General features: G+C 42.9%; 2 protein-coding genes across 4 annotated transcripts in view; both read right to left on the bottom strand.

Moving 5' to 3' along the window:
- Window positions 1–20603, bottom strand: part of LOC143125719 (uncharacterized) — a 49705-nt gene that overhangs the window by 26690 nt on the left and 2412 nt on the right. The gene's annotated exons all lie outside the window — the stretch shown is intronic.
- On the bottom strand, window positions 15504–18164 carry LOC143125720 (uncharacterized). The gene is made up of 2 exons (XM_076287421.1): window positions 15966–18164; window positions 15504–15671 (listed from the first exon to the last, which is right to left on the bottom strand). The coding sequence occupies exon 1, from the start codon at window positions 17720–17722 to the stop codon at window positions 16454–16456; it is 1269 nt and encodes a 422-aa protein (XP_076143536.1). The 5' UTR covers window positions 17723–18164; the 3' UTR covers window positions 15504–15671; window positions 15966–16453.

Here is a 20603-nt window from a genome sequence, read left to right as displayed (position 1 = left end):
TTCATGGCAAAATTCAAACGGGACCAGAAAATAATTATTTTCTCACATTCACTTGCATTAACAATTTTTCAATCTAGAGGTCCAGCGGGGATAGCGGAAAGGGCGGGACTTACCAGCTCCCATACCCCGGCTTCATAACCGTTCTTCAGTAAATCTATGGGTGACGTCACAGACGCTTTGTCCATATTTTTTACAGTCTATGGTTACAATGCATCATGATGTGTCTGTGTGCGTGCACGCCAAACATAGGCTACAATGTTTCATGAGTTCAGAGTTCGGGAGTTGCACATTTTAGTCTGACCTGGGTACCACTAGAAGTTTTCAAGCCTTAGTTGAAGTAATTGATGGTAATAATGTAATATTTCATGGTTGATTTGTTTGTGTGCATTGCCCCATGTTTGTAGGCTACTTGTTTTTTGTATGTTGGTACAATTGTGTTATTATGTTGGTTATACGGTTCCACCATATAAATGCAAATTTAATTTTTACATTATGTTTGTCATAATTCAATTGCCTCTCTCTCTCTCTGTATATTGATAATATAATAATAGTAATATATATTGAAAAAAAAATGGGGGGGGGGGCCTCGGGGAGCCATATTGCAACGCTTTTTGGGCACTCATCGGGCATCCTATTCGGCAGAAATGTGCGTGCGCAAGGCTTCACAACACCAATCTTGCTCCAGCAGCGAGTTCACAACAAATGATTGGTACGATGTCTTCACAACACACCATATGATTGGCTCAATGTATTCACATCACACCACATGATTGGCTTGGATTGACATGTCGATGTTTTGCCGAGGAAGGGGTGGGATATGTGTAGATAACGGCCCCATGCATTTCTATGGAGGATTTTTTGAGTGCTGTGTCTCCTTATTAGAAAGTCTCTGATATAGCTAGCCTACTCGCTTAGACCGTTGTCAAGTCATCCGGAGAAATAATCTTTGCACAGCTATTGGCTGATTTCCACCTCCCATTGACTTACATTGAATACATGTAGGCTAAACAAAACGTCAATTATGTGGTTAAACTAACGCCGCTGACTTATGCCAGCAACCATTTCACTTTGATAATAAATGACATTTTGGTACAACATCTCTAGAGCAGGAATAACAGAATTTGGCTTAAGCAGTGAGGAAAAATGTTATGCAAAGTGTTAGCCCCTAAGACTGTGCCCATTGCCTAAATTTGTGGTCGTTTAATGTCGAGAGTAATTACATTTCAAAACGTACCTTAATGATACTCCACAATTTATTAAGGAACGAAGAAAAACAACATATATCAGATGGATTACACGAAAAATTGACAAGGATTGACAAAGATTATTCGACGGTCGCTTCTTCTCTAATAAATGTAATGGGCCACATTACATATTTCAAGCCACTAGATGGCGGCATTTCACTGCACACTGCCTTTTTCCGAGTAGCCTGGAAAATCCAGGCCCTGATAATCTAGAAAGATTAAGGGTCTGGCAAAGAGCAATGTAATGGCCCAACTCGAGGGGCGGCAACAAGAATTAAAAATCTCACTGCACGCAATTAATAACACTAGACCATGTTTACTCTGAATGATTTCGGACTTCGACGCAATCGGATAACACTACGACCAATGTGTACTGTCCTCCAACGTTGCAGCGCTGTCTTTATCAGTTTAGCTGGTTCCCCGGAATGCAAGGTAGTGTTGACGAAGTGTCGGTTAAATAACCCGGTTCGTGTCACTGAGCCGGGAGAATCGAGTGCCAAACGTCAAAAACCGACTCAGTGTTCCTAACATCATTCGTTTTCACATACAGAGCAACACTGGCTTGATTGGCTGTGCTCGAGTGTTCTCGTCGCTACTCTTTCATCGTATCGCGTATTAGCGCCTCTACTGGAGTGGTAGTATAATCAGTCAAACAAACTAATGAGCCTGCATGGCTCTGGGCCTCATAACCGTGGCTGCCAAACGAGTCAAACAGTTCGCTAGGTTCTCCGGGCCTCGTAACCGTGACTGCCACACGAGTCAAACAGTTCGCTAGGTTCTCGGCAAGTTGTAATCAACCGATCACATAAGCCTTTCTAGTGCAAACTAGATGCTTATGTTCATGGAAATCTTATCGATGGGAAAGTATTATATCACATACCTACAAATACACATAGGCCTAATGTTATCTTAGTAGTCATGTTAAATAAATGCTTAGAAGTGAATGACTGTAGGCTGCAGGCTGTCACGAGGAGACAGAATGAGACCGAATGTAACCGTGCAACCGCTGTATACCCTTTATCTTGTCTTGGTTCTCGGCATGTTTGATTCATACCATTGTTAGTGCATCGTAGCCTAGATGGATTTATTCATGGAAATTCACACATTATCGATGGGGAAGTAGGCCTACATCTCATATTAGCATACACGTCATATTATCTTAAAGTTATAAAGTGAAATGTTAGAGAAGTGAATGTTGCTGGCTTCATAGTAGCCTCACGAAGACCGTGCCAGGCTGAACGAGACCGTAACCGAGGGTGAGTAATGTTATCAAACGGTCTAGGTTCTCGACAAGTTAGTTATTAACCAAGCCTTATTCTAGTATCCTAGATGATTGTGTTCATGGCAATTTACACATTATTGATGGGGAAGTAGCCTACATCACATAAGCTTCAAATAGGCTACACGTTATCTAGGTAGCCTAGTTATAAAGTTAAATGTTGCTGGCTTCGTCACGAAGAGACCGCGCATAGCCTACTTACTAAACGAGACCGTAACCGAGGTATAGGCTATGAGTCTATATCAAAACGGTTGTCTAGGTTCGCGGCAAGTTATTCCAAGCCTTGTTTATGGTGCATCGTAGATGCTTGTGTTCATGGCCATTCATATATCGATGGGGAAGTTCATCACATAGCCTACAAATACACGTCATGTTATCTTTGTAGTTAGAAAGTTAAATGTTAGAGAGGTGAATGTTGCTGGCTTCATAGGTTCACGAAGTGACCGCGCGCCAGGCTACTGAAGGAGACCGTAACCGAGGGTATGAGTCTAATCAAACGGGTGTTATCGCAACTTTGAGTTCGCAGAAGCCTATTTATTTCTCGTGCATCTTAGGTGATTGTGTAGCCTACATAGATGTTCATAGGCTACATTACCGATGGATATAAAATACAAATACGTCATGTTATCTTGGTAGTTATGTTAAATGAGATGTTTGTTGGTAGGTAGGCTGTCACGAGGAGACTGTAGGCCTACAACAGGTTAGAGACCGTAACCGTGCTAATGCATGAGTAATCAAACGGGTTTCTAGGTTCTTGGTAAATTGAGTTATCAACTGATCCCAAAAGCCTTTATGTTTCGTGCATCTTGGAATTGTTCATTGAAATTAATATGCTAAATTACAAAGGGGGGAAATATTATATGACATAGGCTATGTTATCTTGGTAGTTAGTTAAATGTTAGAAGTGAATAGGCTATTGGTAGGCTCACGAGGAGACCGCGCACAGCTGACTACTTAACAAGACCGAATGTAACCATGGGCAGTGCTTGAGTCTAGTGTAGGTCAATATGAGTGTGTATGTCAGCTAATTTCAGAGACATGGCGAGCATGACATTTGCAGCTTGAGGCTACATGTCTTGGAGCGACTATGGCGGGGGAAGTAGCCCCCCCCCCCCGTCGCGCGAACTGGTGACCGAATCTATTAACTCGGTAGGCCAACCAACGACCGTCCGGTTGAACCGACTTTCGTATAAGAGTCGGTTGTCCCATCACTAATGCAAGGGGGAAAAGTAACGTGCATCATTGCTCTTTGCCAGAGTGTCTTGCAGAGACAATTCCATTGTGCTCTCGCGAGAACTCTGGATTTCCAGGGTATTTTTCGAGCCTTTTTTGGGAAAAGCAAGCAGGGAAATGGCGTCATCTGGTGGCCGTGCAGCGCAATAGCACCATGAAATATTTAATTTAACAGGAAATTACGGTAGAAATCTTGCTTTTTCTTACTAATTATTCGTGAAATCCCTCTGATATATTGTGTTTTTCTTTTTAAACTTCGTTCATTTATAAATTGTAATGTAATATGAAGGTATGGTTTTGAATGTAATTACTCTGACAAGTAAGGGATAACGGCCACCTGTTATAATCCCACATTTTGTTTGAACCTATAAAAAGTTGTACATTGCACACAAATCTCAGAATATCCCACATATTACACGCCAATTTTGAGTGAGGAGAATGGTTTTCATGAATTTGTAGAATCAACTAGGATCTTTCAGTTGTATCAACATTCTGAGCAACAGGTGGCCCAGGAAAGAAGATTTGATTGGATTCCGCCAAAATGCACTTTTTTCCACTCCCAAACCTGGGGATTTCCCGCAGACGACAGAGATAGAAGTCACGGACGGTTCACGACAGCAAGACACAGACTGCTTAAAATTGGAGCAAGACAGTAAAATGCCAAGGTATTTCCCACTCTTTGTTTCTTATCTTGTTATCCGATTACCAACATAAGTTTGCCATTAGATAGCCTCCGCTAAGTAACGTTAGTTAGCATTCGCCATTTTACATTAGCTATTACATAGGCCTACGAGTGAACATGCTAACTTAACCTACTATCGCTGTTCCATATCAATGCTTATGAATGGTAATTATAACCAGTAGGACGACAGTTGAGCCTGGAGGCAGGCTTCGCAACAAAGGAATCAACTGTAAACAAGCTAACTGTCCATGCTATCAACGAAAGTTGTACAACAAGCTGAATTAGTGGGCTTCTTTTTAAACGGAGCCGTGTGTTTCCTTTGCTTGCTATAAAGGCATGGCTTTACAGTGGCAACCGGGGGATACGCGGGATAACGGCCTTCTAGGTGTGTCCAGTTATAAGGTATTAATGGACTCGGGTGGAGGCAACTCCGTTGCGCGTCGGGGAGTTCTTTGCCCCTTGCCCGCATAAGGACACCTTGGTGGCCGTTATCCCTTACATAACGTTCCGTCTTTCTGACAACATGCTACTGTAAATTATGCAGCAACATTAAAATAAAGAAAGGAACATAAATTGGAAATGCAAGTATCGCGCATTTAATTGCGAGAAGAGAGGACAAATATTAAAGCATTAAGACTGAAGCTGTGAAGCATGGTAGCTGTACTAGAAGCGAACCGTTACGCTGTCCTTACAATAAGTGTTTGTGCACTTTAAGTTGGCACGCTTAGGACTCACATGTCCCGGTTTCCTTTGCCAGGTTGGTCACAGCAATCTGCCCTTCACGTTGTCTTTTAGAAGAAAGGAGGTTGTGATGGACAAGCCTCCTGTGAGCCAGATGATACAGCGTTGGCCAGCACTCTTTGTTGAAAATCAGGTAAGGTTTGATTGTCTCTGTTAATGTCTGTAAAAGTCTAATATAATGCAGCCATGTGAAGTTAACATAATGTTACTGTAGCCTTTGATGTCACACACCCACCCTCACATACACACAGGTATGCCCTCCGCCCCCCCTCACACACAGGTAGGCTACACCCCCCCCCCCATCATTTCATCACTCCAATTCCTTTTATGAGTACATGACCATAAACAAAAAACAGAGTAGATGGGACAGCCCTGTAATATGAAGTGTCAAGCGAACTACATAAATGATTGTTCACAGTGTCTTGATAAACATGATTTATTTCTGTCTCTGTTTCAGGTCTCCCAGGAAATTCAGCAGAGTGGCAGGGAAAAACCTGAAACAGGAATTATATGAGTCTCTGGATCGTCTTTGCCCTAAACTTGTTGAAATCATCAGGTCAAAGAGAGGTCTAAAGGGACAACTTCTGGATGGTCTGTTGCGCCAAACAAAGGTTTGTAAGATGAAGTGATACTACTGATTTTGGTGTATGGATGTCTTGAATGATAGCTGTCTGTAATGTCACTGTCTCTTATGTTACTGTGTTAATGTCTCTAATGTCTCTGCTTTCACTGCAATCCAGACATCGGACACTGCTGACATCAGATGCCTTGTCCTGAGAGGGCTTCCAATACTCTTTGATGACAACTCAGCTGATTTCTTCAAGACTTGCTTTGTAAGTAGTATCACTGAAGTATAATTCTTCAGTTGTTAGATATATAATAACTAAGGCCAATAATGCCATGAAGAGTGAGTTAATTTGCTGTAAGACATTTGTGGTTCATCCTAATGGGACACGAAATTACAATTTATATTATAATATAAAATGTGAAATCAGCATGCCATTCCTTATGTAATCCAGGTTTCATTTCACTTTATAATCTCAAGTCAGTACTCAAATATGTTACTGTGTGCTCTGATTTTCCTTAGTACCTACAAGCCCAACATGACCACGAGGGTGGCTGGTAACAATTTTCAATCTGGACCTTTTTGTATTTCCAGTCTGAATATGTATTTGGTAATGTCAATGTACAATGCCCAATTATGATGTAATTTGTACTTGGTTAGGTTTTAAAAGTAAGAACAATGTGCTGTATTTCTAATTAAATAAATATGTGTGTGTGTGTGTGTTATGTTTAGGTCACTAATGACGAGGGCGTATACAGACACATTGGAACAGGAATACTCTGCTTTACTGAGGAAGATATTGCACCGCATCCTCTGACTCCATCTTCTGTAGGAATCGTCTTGGAGGGGACTCCAAGAGTGTTTGAGAATGAGCATGAGTTTGGGAGACGGGGATAGAGCAATTGTATTGTGTACCTAGCTGTTTGCAGGCTGGTATTGTGGGGATGCTAAAAAGGAAAGTTTTAATGCTGACAAATCAGCTCTAAAGTGTGAATGTGAGTGAGTATGTCTGAGTGTTTGCAGGGTTGGATATTGTGGTGGATAATGTTTATAATAATACCTCAGTGTTTGTGTGTGTGTGCACGTATCCAGTGTTTGAGAGTGGTACTTTTTGACTGCCTTGTCAATGCCCATGTTCATTTTTTGCATAAAGGTGCATTTTGATTATCTATTACTTATCATAGTATGCTCTGAGCTGTAATATAAATCCTTTGTGGATGTGTGTGGGGTCTGGCACATTTTGCCTTTTACCACTTTGGGTATCAGCTGACACTTATAAATATAGTGTGTTCTTGAAATTGTATTGATGGTGTATTCTGCATCTGTGTGTGTGTGTAGAGTTTCTATAGAGCTTGTATTTCTATTCTCTGTAATTTTGATCATGTGTATTTTGAAATTGTTGAGTTGAGTAACAATTGAATAAACACTCAAGTGTTCTGAATAAAGACTGTTTCTTTTACTTTCATAGCTTAAGCCCCATAAAACACATTTAACTATAAGAAATGTCTAATGAACTTTTAATTAAATTAAAAAGACATTTTATGCTCACTTAATTAAAAGTTTAAGTTAAAATAGTAAATATAAGTTACATAAACATACATTGAAGGTATTCTTTCATCGCAAGTTTACGTTGTTGTAACATGCAAAACTAGTTTATTGTACTAAAATTCATCATGCATTACTATTTGGCACATGTCGTACACTTGACGTAAATTTGTTCGTTTATTGAACAATACATAACAAAATATTTAGGGCAACGTGTTACCTCGAAAATTTTATGTTTATTGAACGAATTAGGGTTTACAGTGTACGTGACTCATGGACAAAGGGGAAATGCAAAGCACTCCCCGTCACGCAGCGTCATTTTTCTTCCTCCTGAGATTTCTCCATGTTGCTTGATCCAAATTCTGTTATTTTTGCTGTATTAGGGGTTTGCACTGACGTCACGTTCTGGCCGGTAACTATGGTAACCCAGCACGCGCGGCCATATTGGCAATACTCAGTGAATGAAGTACAATGGAGTATTATGCACTTTGGATATCTTACGTGATTGTAGCCGTGTCTAAACAACAAAAAAAAGCTCATCAAAATGCGTCTAAGGCTACGTTTATACAGTGACGATGAAAAGAGAAGACGCAGAAGTGGCGTCTCGTCTTCATTTTTTTATTCGCGTTTTATTCGCGTTCCCCCCGCGTTTATTCTCAGGGGGAAATCTTTGTTTATATGAAGACGCAAGATTATGTGATATTCGATTGAATATGCATTCCAGACCGCTGGGTGGTGGTGTGATAGAACCCCGGTACGTCACGCGCAGACATTCTAATTTGACAGTTTAGCCAGAGAGGTAATCAAGGATCTTTGGTTTAGACGGAGACGCAACCCGGGTCGTCTTCAAAACTCTACACTCTGGAAGGAGTCTTCAGATTTTTGCGTCTTCAAGCCCCGATGGAGGGGTCGCCGTGTAAACGAAAGGCACTTATAATAAAATATTTTGTCGTCTTCCTTCGCAATCGTTCTCGTATAAACGGCCCCTAAGATGCAAAGGCATATAGGGCAGGACTTGGACCACAAGAAAAGGCGCGATATTTCGAGAAATTATGGATTATTGGCAGCGCAGATCCATACGAGTTGGGTGAGGGAGACGAAGTACCAAGTTCAACCACAAGCACCCCTCTTCCTCTGATAACTTCTGGCATTATTGTCCCTTCTCCCTGGTTTTTTAATAACTTTTGGAAGTCGATACCTACACCAGATGTTTTTCTCAGTCTGACCTATTGGTACAACCTAAAACACGGTAATAATTAACCATTTTCCTTGACGATGTTAGGGATTTACTTCAGTGCCTAATGCTTTCTAATGAGGCGAGTATCTCCAATATGGCGATGTCCAGATCTGATGACACGCCGTGCAAACCCCTAATATACAGCATCACAGTCCCGCCCACAGCCGATGCTGGAAGTAAAAATTCAATGCAATTTCTCTATTGACAATTGCGGTAGAAGCCATAAAAACTTAACTGCACGGGGTAGACTTAAAACCATCTACGGCTGTACTGCTCATATAGACGCCAAAAGTTCATGGGGCACTAACCTTGTTTTGAGATAAATGTCTTTTAATCGCGATCTCTTGGATAAGTACTTCATTACCCACAATCCTGAATAATCCCAAAATCCCACAGTGATGCCTCTGATTGGTGGAAAGGCCGTTATGGTCATAGATTGAAACTTTCTCAACAAAAATTATTGACAAAGATGGCAGAGTCTTTTACTGCCTATGGCGAGAATCTTAATGTGATTAAAAACTTTCTTGACAAATACTGGTACTTGTATCAACAAGGATTGTGGTTTATACATCACACGAACTTAGTCAGGGCCAATACACTATCAAATAGACCATAGTGAATGTCCAAAGGGCCACTTTAAATCGGGTCACATTATTGACTGTTGTGTGTCCGAGAGTCAGCTTGTGGGTTTTGTAAGGGCCAGCATGAGGGACAAGACCTACAAAGCTGTGGTGAGTTAAGCAGGGAGATTGGTAACGCGCTGCTAGATAACATTAGCTAGGCTACTGTAGCCTTCATTCTGTATGATTCATATCAATCATTAACCTAGGAATACTTCTTTGTGCATTTAATGAACATTTTGTGTAATAATTCACAGCAAATTAATAAACTGAATATGGTGGTCCAAGAGCAGACCATGCATCAGCCCGACTGAGCAGTACAGCATGACAGTCAGGTACAAAGCACTGCACCATGTTGCTAACATTAACGTTAACCGCTTTCACACACAATATAAAATACACTATTATTTACACGATTACTCCTGAAATAACTTCGATTAACTGCACATTCACTATATAAAAATCACTGTTTGGAGTAAAGGGTTTGCGTGCTGTTGCTGGTGTTCAAATGGCAATATTCGCCCGTTTCATCCTTGCTTATAATTCAGTGAGGCATGGTGGTTTATGGGATGAGTAGTTCCTTTGCTCAGAAATGAAAATAAATAAGATAGATAGATAGATACTTTATTGATCCCCAAGGGGAAATTCAGGGGGTCTCAGTAGCATACAGACATCACACACAACATGTACTTACAGCAGAAATGGTAAATATAAGTATAAGTATAAACATATAACTAGGGCTGTCAATCGATTAAAGAAATTAATCTAATTAATTACATACTCTGTGATTAATTAATCTAAATTAATCGCATATATAATTTTTGCTGTGAAAGTATTTTAAATATTTAAATTCAAATGAATAATTGAATAATCAGCATTAGTGACATAAAAGTTCAAAAACTCTTTTTATTATTTTCACTGTTCAAATAATGGCCATAATAATCTATGATATGACCTAATATGCTGAGGAAATAAATTCAAAAGTGCTTCGGGAAGAAGTTTTTTTTTTTCACATTCAAGGCATTTCAGGCCACAGATATTACCTAGGGGACACAATGAAAATAAATTAACACTCCCCTCAATGTCAACACTTATTTCATTGCATTGATGTGCGACTATAGAGTTGATGAACTCCGGTGATATGCAAATTCCTTGCAGCAGACATTGCAAAAGACTTTATTTTCAACACTTTATTTTTATCAACACCATCAGGCCATTTTTTTAAAGTAAATGTTCCAATCAATGATCCAGGCAGCATGTTTTCTTCTCTCTCCTTCATTTTACAGTCTAATTTTTACTGACTAGAACGGCTCGGGGTCAAAGGTCATACAGAATCGATTAATCTGCACTAATTTTTTTAATCAGTTATTTTTTCTCAAATTAATTAATCGAAATTAATCAGTTATTTTGACAGCCCTACATATAACCAAACTCAACTGTACAATAGAGACAGTAGGAGATAAGAAAAACTAACAAAACTAAATAATAAATATACTATACGGAGGGAAAGTGAAAACCAGCGCCCCAAGTGGTTGCGTTCCTATCGAAGAGCAGCTCCAATGTTAAAGATGAACTGAACTGAAAGAATCAACATTGATAATGTGTTGATTATGACAATTAAAAATAAATGACACTAAAAAATTTCATTAGAAAAATCAACACGTAGCCTTTTTAAGCAACACCAAAATTGCGTTTGTTAGTATTAGAACGCTGCCAGTTTCAATGACGTCACTGGCATGGTAGGACCTGAGAAGTTCTATAGGCTAGGCAGCTGCAGAAAATTAGTAATTTTAATGGCATGGGTTACACATTTGAGCCTGATCCAGTGTGCTTGAGGGTGATCAAGCATGAGACGCTTGTAGTGACAAAGCCTGTAGTTCTGTGTGCATGGTGAGGTGCTCAAGAGAGTGAGTGTCATGGTGAAGGTGCAAAAGTAGTCCAACAGTAGTCCTGTAGTTCTGTGTGCATGGTAAGGTGCTCAAGAGAGTGAGTGTCATGGTGAAGGTGTAACAAATCGCCCTTATTTGAAAGGACTGATTGCCACTACGCACAAATAAGGTTACGGGCGGATCCAATCAGCAAGAAATCGTGCTGGTTCATATATTACAGTGTATATTACAGTGTATATTACAGAAAGAAACCCAACATATGAGATTGTTTCACTTTGTATTTGTAATGCACGAACTCGCGGCCACTCGGCGCACAACTGAAGGCCCGACACACAATTAACAACAAAGTTTCACAATACCCCAAAGTTCAGTGCCCAACAGTCCAAAACACAAACGTGATCCCCGGAATAGGTCAAAGTTCTTGCGCTTACAGTTTGTTGAGAAGTCGTTCCTCCATATAGTTGCGAAACGCAATCTCACCAAAACACACACACGCGCGTTAGGAAAAGGATCCTTTGCTTGATGTACTCCAATGACTTCTGAAAAGGAATGTTAATCCACAGCACTCGCGGATACAGAGGACGAATCACGGTAAATCCACCATGCAAGGCCTCTAACGCGCGTTACTCCACACAGCCGGCTTCACACAGGTAACTCTCGGGGGCGAGCGCTCTCCTCGCGCCTTTATTTAAACGTGCAACAAAAGTCACTCCTACCCAAAACGCGCGTCCAACAGTCAGCTGACATCAAATTTACATACATGGCATATTAAACAGAGAGAAAATACTAATACATTTTCATGCAAACAACCATGTAAAAAGGTGATTTTGGCAACCTTTACATTCCCCCCCCCCCCAGCCAGCGGCTTATCGGGACCATAGTAGGGCTTCATGTCTACCACATTTACATTATCCACCTTTACTTTGTCAGTCAACCAACGAACACGATAATTTATGGGACCCAACTTTTTCTCTACCTTAACAGGCTCTGACCATCTGGGTGCAAGCTTGGCAGAGAACTTTGTGGAGGCTTTAAAGCCCGGTTATACTCGACGCACCCGACCTGTAGCGCGACAATGTGACGTCACAGAAGCGCCGTAACCATTTATACTCGCGCGTCGTGGTCACGACACTAGTTGCAATATTCTCCTGAACAGAGGTGTCGCTGTTGTGAAAAGACTAACGTTAACTACTTACACAGCAGAAGAAGCTGCAGTAAGAAACACCAGTAGCTAGCCTCTGTGATGGTACTTCAGACTTTGGTTGCTACTACCATCATCATTATCATGTAGTTTCCAAGGTGTGTGCACAGGTAGATAAATAGATAGATAGATGGATATATAGATAGGTACTTTATCCTCCCGAGGGAAATTTTAATAATTTAAACAGTTTAGTTAGCTGGCTAGCTAGCTAGCAGCTGGCTGAGTTTGTGTAATTTCCTGAAGTGGAAAGAGATTTTGTTCAGGCCTTAATAGATATCCTTTATTTGAAAATAAATCGTTTCTATTCTTTCCTCTTAATTCCATGTGTTGCAACTCTCACTGGTAACTTTGTTAACTTATCCAGCAAACTATTAAAAATTCACGACTGTAACAAAACACTGCAACTGGCTTGCCCTCGAACTAGTCCATCTTCCTGTTTCCGCCTGGTCGCGCTCGTCTGAAAAAAAATGAGTGGTGCGCTACCGTGTGCTACACGGCCAAAACCCTGGCGCGCCAGAGAGATCTACGTCATTTTGACGTCACATTGTCGCGCTACCGGTCCGGTGCGGCGAGTATAACCGGGCCCTTAGACAGTGGGTGTGTCCTAATCCAGACTAGGTCCCCAACTGCAAAGTGTACATCTTTGCGCCGTGCATTATAGTACCTAGCTTGTCTAGCCTTGGCTACACTGACGTGTCTTTCAACCTCTTTCATGAGCTGAGTGTGTGCGTGTAGTGTATGATATGCAGGTGTGTCAGGAACAAGAGATTTGTGTAGGAGACGCTCTAGGGGACCTTTGATGTTACGCCCAAGAGCCAACACAGCAGGGGTCACGCCAGTGGTCTCGTGGACTGCGGTGTTGATGGCCAGGCGGAACTCAGGCAGCCATCGGTCCCAGTCTTGATGGTGGTCTTCAACATAGGACGCAATCATGGGCCTCAGAGTTCTATTGACCCGCTCTGTCAGATTGGTCTGGGGGTGGTACGCAGTGGTGAGCTTCTGAGTCACGCCCCAGGATCCACAAAGGCTGGTCAACAGCTGGCTTGTGAATTGCGGTCAGAAACCAGAAAGGCTGGCACCCCCCAGCGGGTGAAGATATATTTCTTCAGGATCTGACACATCTTTGGGGTCTTGGCATCCTTCAGAGCAAAAAGCTCCACCCACTTGCTAAAGTAGTCAACAACGACCATGAGAGTTGAATTATGGGCTTTGCTGAATGGAAGGGGTCCTATGAAATCCACGCCGAACATCTCACCCGGTGCCTTGACCTCTGTTGACTGGAGCAGACCAGCTGGCTTGACATTCGAAGCCTTGTACTGTTGGCACTTCTGGCAAACACGGACATGGCTCCACATGTCTCTCCTAATGTCTGGCCACCATGCCACCTCTAGGATCTTAAGGAGCGTCTTCATCCTCCCCAAATGTCCACCGAATGGGCTGTCATGGAAGTATGCCAGAATAGTGATAGTGATACTGATAGTGAATTCGGCCAGGTGTAGGCTCCGAGATGGACTGGAAGAGCTCTTGGCACAGGGTGTCACTGCCTTGGGCCTTCTCAATGTCCTGCAAGGAGCTAGGTAAGTTGGACCAATATGATTTTGACACAGCTACAGCCATGTTAGCCTCTTCAGACAGTTGGTCTCTTGGTTGAGGTGCACGGGACAGCGCATCTGGGACAACATTGGAGCAGCCTTTCTTATAGTGGACTCTGAAGGTAAATGACTGCAGCTGTAGTGTCCACCTTGTGAGCTGAGACGTTGTCTTGGGGCAGTTGAATGCCCAGGCCAGCGCGCTGTGGTCCGTGAACACATCAAATGTGTCCCCTTCCAGATAATGGCGCCACTTCTCCACCGCCCACACCACTGCAAGGCACTCCTTCTCTGATGTGGAGTACCTCAGTTCAGGACCATGGAGAGATCTTGAGGCATAGGCGATGACCTGCTCCACACCCTCAATGGACTGGGTCAGGACTGCGCCTAGGCCAACGTCACTGGCATCACAATGAACTTGAAATGGCATGTGCAGCCTTGGCTGCGCGAGCACTGGTGGTGACTGCAAGAGGGCTTTGAGGTGTTGAAAAGCATCTTGACACTGTGCAGTCCATTCCCAAGAGATGCCTTTTCTCTTGAGGTTGTTGAGCGGCGTTGTAATGTCTGCGAGTCTGGGGAGGAACTTGTGGTACCAGCCCACTAATCCCAAGAACCTCTGGAGGCTTTTGAGGTCACTGGGTACTGGATATGCTGCGATGGCGTCAACCTTGGCCGGATCCACTTCAACCCCTTTTGCCGAGACAATGTGCCCCAGAAAGGTCAGCTCGGACTTGAAAAGATGGCATTTCTTTACATTGAGCGTCAGATTGGCTTGATGCAATTTCTGAAACACGGCATCAAGGTCAAGCAGGTGTTGTTGCTGTGTCCTGGAAAAGACAATTATGTCGTCAATGTAAACAAAACAGATCTTGCCTTTTAAACTTCCAAGGACAGTTTCCATCAGTCGCTGGAAGGTGGCGCCGGCGTTGCGCAAACCGAAAGGCATCACCTTAACCTTTTACATTTCCACCCCTATTTTGAGTTTTTCCTCGAAATTGCACACCGCCTACTTAAAATGGCCCTGTTGCCACATACTTTGACTTACAATCAAGTGCCTGACCTCTTTGGAAAGCTAAGGCCTTGTAGAATTTTTTGGTACCAATAGATTGACTGTGTGATGAACTATCAGAGAGTGGCAAAGGGTAGAATGATAGTTTTTTTTATAGGCGGTTATGTACATCTCTAGAAATGACCACATTCTGCCCTCTTGGTCACTTATGTTCTCTTGAAAACACCACTGAGGCCCACTACCAGGTCTTGTGAATCTGTATGTCAAAGTAGATCCTTATAGGATGAAGTATGACTGTGTGGGACCCATATTTGTGTGGGCATACACATGCGTTTTGCTAAGTGTCCATTTGGAGACTCCAAAAGGACCTTTGGTTACCCAAAACTAAAACTCTTCCAATACAAGAACCCCTTTATGTAGAACCATGATCTTGGTGTCAAATGAAAGGTTACACTCTCTGTGTCATGTTGCTTGTACCTGGAGTGCTTTGCAGTGGCTGTGCCATGAGTCCAGAGAAGCATTATCTGACCTGAAACTCTTACTTTTGCTCCTACGCCTTTGAGATTTCCATGAAAAAAGGACAAACAAGGTAATGCAGTGAACATTTGTATTATAAAATATAACAAAGGTACAAAATAACAATACCCTGGCAAACGAAACATCAAATGATTCACATTCAATGCAATAGAAATGTATTTGTGTTGGCAACCACGGTCAACAAAATGGAACGTGTTATGAACAACTGAAATAGTCTCGGCCACCGGCTCCTCTTCCTCAGACACAGGATCCTCAGCTCTTGTTTTTTTGCTTGGCGGGGCCCAGTCTTCATCGCTGTCACTGAAACAATTGTACAGATGGAAGTTAGGCTCAGACCCACTAAAGTATATGAAAACCCTTCCCAACAACTTATACAAATGATATAAATGTGTGTACTCAGGTCACACCTCCCCCTGCTCTCTCTTTTACACACACAAACACACACTGCATTCTCACCTAACTCCCCTCCCCCCCAGGTACCAGAACACTGTTCACACTATGAAACAAAGCTAAATGAAAAACTATGCACTAAACATTACAAAAGCAAACTAAACTGTATCTGTAACTGTATATGGATATAAGTAGTCTACTCACAGCTCAAAATCGGGGTCCTTCCCAGCTAAAAAGTTCTGCTCCTCCTCGGAGTCGCATTCCGAGAAATTGCTTTCTTCTCCTTCATCGATGTCCTCCAGATCTTCAATGTCCTCGGGTTCTTCGACATGTTTCGTCTTTTTTTGTCTCTTTGGCATGTTTTACGAACAAAAACCTTCAAAAACATGTCTCTTGCTTGTTTAGTAACAAACTTCCAAACCACTGCTTCGGAATCTGGTTACGCATGGGCTATGCGCCTTGAGTTTAGCCGACAGGGAAGTAGAATGTGACGATGTGTCACATGTCTAAAGAAAGCTCTCCTCATTGGCTACACGGACATCTAGGTCCCATCTCATTGGCTCACTCAGACGCAGCGCTATGACCATTCAAAGACTGGTTGTCAGATTCATCGCTTACGTGACTCATTGGCTTTGATGGCATCTATCTCGACTCTCATTGGTCCTACAGACATGTAATGGGTATCGATGGAATCAGAAGAGCCTCGTGAACACGCGGAGTGAATCCAGCGACAATATGGAAGTAAAACCGAAATATCTGGATTTCCGCGAAAAATAAGTTTTTACTTTGCTTCTTTTCGTATGTATCTGTTTTGTTGTAGTTCTAGTGGACTCTGTCCAAACCGAGGACCATTTCTGCAGCAGTGGCCTGACCACCTCAGGTTGAGCATCCAGGAGTGGAGTTGAAGGTGGGCAGTCGCTGGAGTCTTCAACCACGGTTGCGTAGAAGTAAGCTGAAGGTTCTGGGCGCCTCCACCCCAGTGCGTCACGAGTTTTTTGGAGAAATGTATGTTCTTTTCCTCCCGGCATTACATATTTCCCAAGGTGTGGCTTCAAGGTGAGTTGGCTTGTACGCATGAAGTCTAGGCCCAACAGCAGAGGCATGCACAGCTGGTTATCCTCCAGGATGTACACATTCACAGTGTAATGGGCATCATTGAGAGTAAGAAGCAGGGTAGCTTTTCCAACTGCCTTACTTTCTTGCCCATTGGCCATGACAAACTTTTGATGTTCTTCACACAAAGCCTCACCTGTTTTTTTTATATTGTTCCACAAAGTTCTGCACATCAAAGAGTATGTGCAGCCTGTGTCCAAGACAGCATCACCCTTCGAGCCACGGATCGCCAGAGGCATCACCAAAAGAGTTGGAGCACCCAGCACAGAGGCAAGATCAGCGCTTTGCCCACGGCCCTGTCCCTGGTCAGGCTTCTTGTCACGCCAGTTCTTTCTTGGGTTGCGCTCCATAGGGTTGTTTTGCTGGACGTGGCTCCAGTAGTCCTTTGAGTTGCCCCAGTCTTTCTCAATCAAAGAGCCTACTTTCACCAGCTGTTCCACAGTAGACACAATGCCGCACAGGCCGCTAGCCAGCTTTGGGTTGCATGCACTGAGGATGCGCCGCACAAGTTCATCTTCAGGCATGTCAGAACGCCACTTCAGACAGAGTACACGGTGGTCATAGGCAAAGTCCCTCAGGCATTGCGTAGGTGCTTGGACACTCGCACGGATCTGATCCTCCATCTCAGACGGATAGTAGGGCAGGAAGGCTTCAAGGAAAGCACTCTTGAACTGGACCCAGTTGGTGATCTTGTCACGTGCAGCTAACCACCAGCTCCACGCCGGCCCCTTTAGAACAGAATTGATGGTGCCAATAAGCTCAACATCAGACAGTGGTCGAAGCGTGAAGAAATTCTCACACTGGTCTATGAAACTCCTGGAGCTGTTCTGCCATTTCATCAGCCTCATCACCTGATTGGGCCTCCTCTTCCTCACTGTCAATGTACAGGGTTTCTAATCGGGTGGTTAGCTCTGAAACTGCACTACGATTGTGCCTAGTAGTGACGTGTTGGAAGCGCCCAGCATTGCCAGATGAGCTTGTTTCTTCGGCTAGAACAATCAGAGGGCTTGCATCACCAGTGCCACTACTCCCAGCTGGCCCCTGCTGGTTAGTCCCAGACATAGGGAAAATGCAACAGGGAAACAGGGAAAATGTAATGAACTGATGTGAATGCACTATAATATACTGTAATGTAATGCAATGTATTGAATGCACTCTAATAATGTTTGAAAACAATCAAAATGTGTATGTAATGCAAAAAAGATGTGTGAGTGTTTTCAATGGCCTAGCTACCTAGCTTGCCTTAATAATACTCTCAGCAAAATCAAATAGTTCAATGAACAAACAATTCACACGATATTTACACAATAGCTAGCACCAAATATAAGCAACAAAATATAAGCAACAGCTGCAATATAATAATAATAATAATAATAATAATGCGATCCAGATCCCCGTACGGGCCACCACTGTAACAAATCGCCCTTATTTGAAAGGACTGATTGCCACTACGCACAAATAAGGTTACGGGCGGATCCAATCAGCACGATTTCTTGCCGATTGGATCTGCCCGTAACCTTATTTGTGCGTAGTGGCAATCAGTCCTTTCAAATAAGGGTGATTTGTTACAAAGGTGCAAAAGGTAGTCCAACATTAGTCCAACAGTGCAAAAATAAGGTCTAGTAGACTTGTAGTCAAGACCGCCTAAACCGAGACCAAGACACTACCAACACCAGAGGGTATCAAGAACGAGACCAAGACGAGACCAAGGCCATGACAGACTGAGTCAAGACAAAGGCCGAGACCAAAAAAAAAAAAAAAAAAAAAAAACATCTAGTGAGCTAGTGTTACACCATAACTTGCATCAATTGAATAAGAGCAGCATACTGGGGTAAGAGGTTCAGTCCCAGTTTAAATTAAATTTAAGAAGGTATTATTTCAACTACAGACAGAACAATGTTGCAAATCTCCCGACCACTATGTCGACCTGAGACCGCAAGACCAAGACAATGAATGTAATATGTTTATACTTATGTTTACCATTTCTGCTGTAAGTGCATGTTGTGTGTTATGTCTGTATGCTACTGAGACCCTTGAATTTCCCCTTGAGGATCAATAAAGTATCTATCTATCTATCTATCTAGAACCTCTGGGGGCGCTCCTTCGCGTGCGACCCAGCAGCTTGCGTCTCTATCTTTTAATGTTTGGAACTGCTTAAACGGACTCTTTTAAAACTTAATTTTGCGTATGAATGTGTACTGTTAGTGATTTTCAGCCATGCAAATTATGGGAAGACTCTTGGAGCTTTTTGTGCTCTTCCTCTCGGTATCGTTGTTACTGGGTTCCCCTGCCTGTTGGGAAGCAGGTGGACGTGGAATTACCGGGAGAGCATACAGCAGAGAGTTTCTCCTCTCGTTTCGGACTTCAATCTCCGGGATTATCCCTGATACCATCCCGAGGGCGCTGCAGTATAAACCGCCGGCCCCGAGGCCTCGGAAGAGGGGGAAGAGAGGCGGCCTACGCCGGAGACTCAAAACTTTTCGGTTGGACAATCGCCGCAAGTTACCACCGATTCCCACTATACTGCTATCAAATGTGCAATCCATCCGCAACAAGACCGACGAACTGGAATTATGGACTAAGACCAGAGGGGAGATCAGGGAGTCATGTTTACTCGCTTTCACGGAATCATGGCTCACCGGCCAAGATCGAGACGAGGATCTGTCAATAACTGGGTTTGGAAGCCCAATTCGGCTTGACAGGTCATCGGAGACGACAGGGAAAAGCAGAGGAGGAGGGGTGTGTTTTTATATCAATGAGCGGTATTGCAACATCATCACGGTCAGGGAAAAAATCTGTACCGCCGACATAGAACTGCTTTCCATCTCACTCCGCCCCTTCTACCTTCCGCGTGAGTTCCAACAACTTTTTTATACACTGGTATATATTCACCCACGCGCTAATGCAGCAGCTGCTGCTCAGCTGATTGCAGACACTACGCACAAACTGGAAGAAATTTGCCCCGACGCACCTAAATTCATTTTGGAGGATTTTAACCACTGTGATTTGAGTAGGACTATGAGAACGTATGAGCAATATGTGACTTGCGCTACAACACAGAAAATGACCTCTATTGATCGGTGTTATGGGTCAGTAGGTGGGGCTTACAGCTCTATACCCATGCCGTCCTTGGGAGCTTCCTACCACAACAGCGTTTACCTCGTACCAGTGTACAAACCCTCTTTTAGACGCTTAGAACATGAGGAGAGAACTGTGAAAGTCTGGTCAGAGGACAGTATCTCCTCACTTCAAGCATGTTTTGAGTGTACGGACTGGGAGTGCTTTCAGGAGGGGTCTGAGAACATTGATGAATTGTATCATCATATGTCACATTCTGTGTGGACATGGTTATCCCCACTAAAACAACTGTCACTTTTCCTAACAATAAACCATGGGTGACGAAAGACCTTAAATCTGTCATTAACAAGAAAAAGAGGACTTTCTACACTGGGGACATTTGGGAGATTAAAACAGTGTCCAAAGAAGTAAAAAACGAGATCAGGAAAGCTAAAATGAAATATAGAAGGAAAGTAGAAGAACAATACAGTGGGGGGGATCTTAGAGCCGCCTGGCGAGGAATTAAGTCAATGGCATCATTAAACCAACAAGCCGAAAGGAGAATGCCTATTACTGTTCAAGGGGTTGAGTCATGTGATCTTCCTAATGCTTTTAATTTATTTTACTCACGTTTTGAATCATCTGACTTCTCTGACAATATTTCTATGTTGA

Source organism: Alosa pseudoharengus, unplaced genomic scaffold, assembly GCF_046254945.1.
Source record: "Alosa pseudoharengus isolate Yale_2024_CS ecotype anadromous, Long Island Sound unplaced genomic scaffold, YU_APseudo_1.1 YU_APseudo_1.1_scf_16, whole genome shotgun sequence".
In the NCBI taxonomy this organism is placed as follows: domain Eukaryota; kingdom Metazoa; phylum Chordata; class Actinopteri; order Clupeiformes; family Clupeidae; genus Alosa; species Alosa pseudoharengus.
Note: the sequence above shows the minus strand (reverse complement) of the source record. Positions and strands in the feature narration are given on the sequence as shown.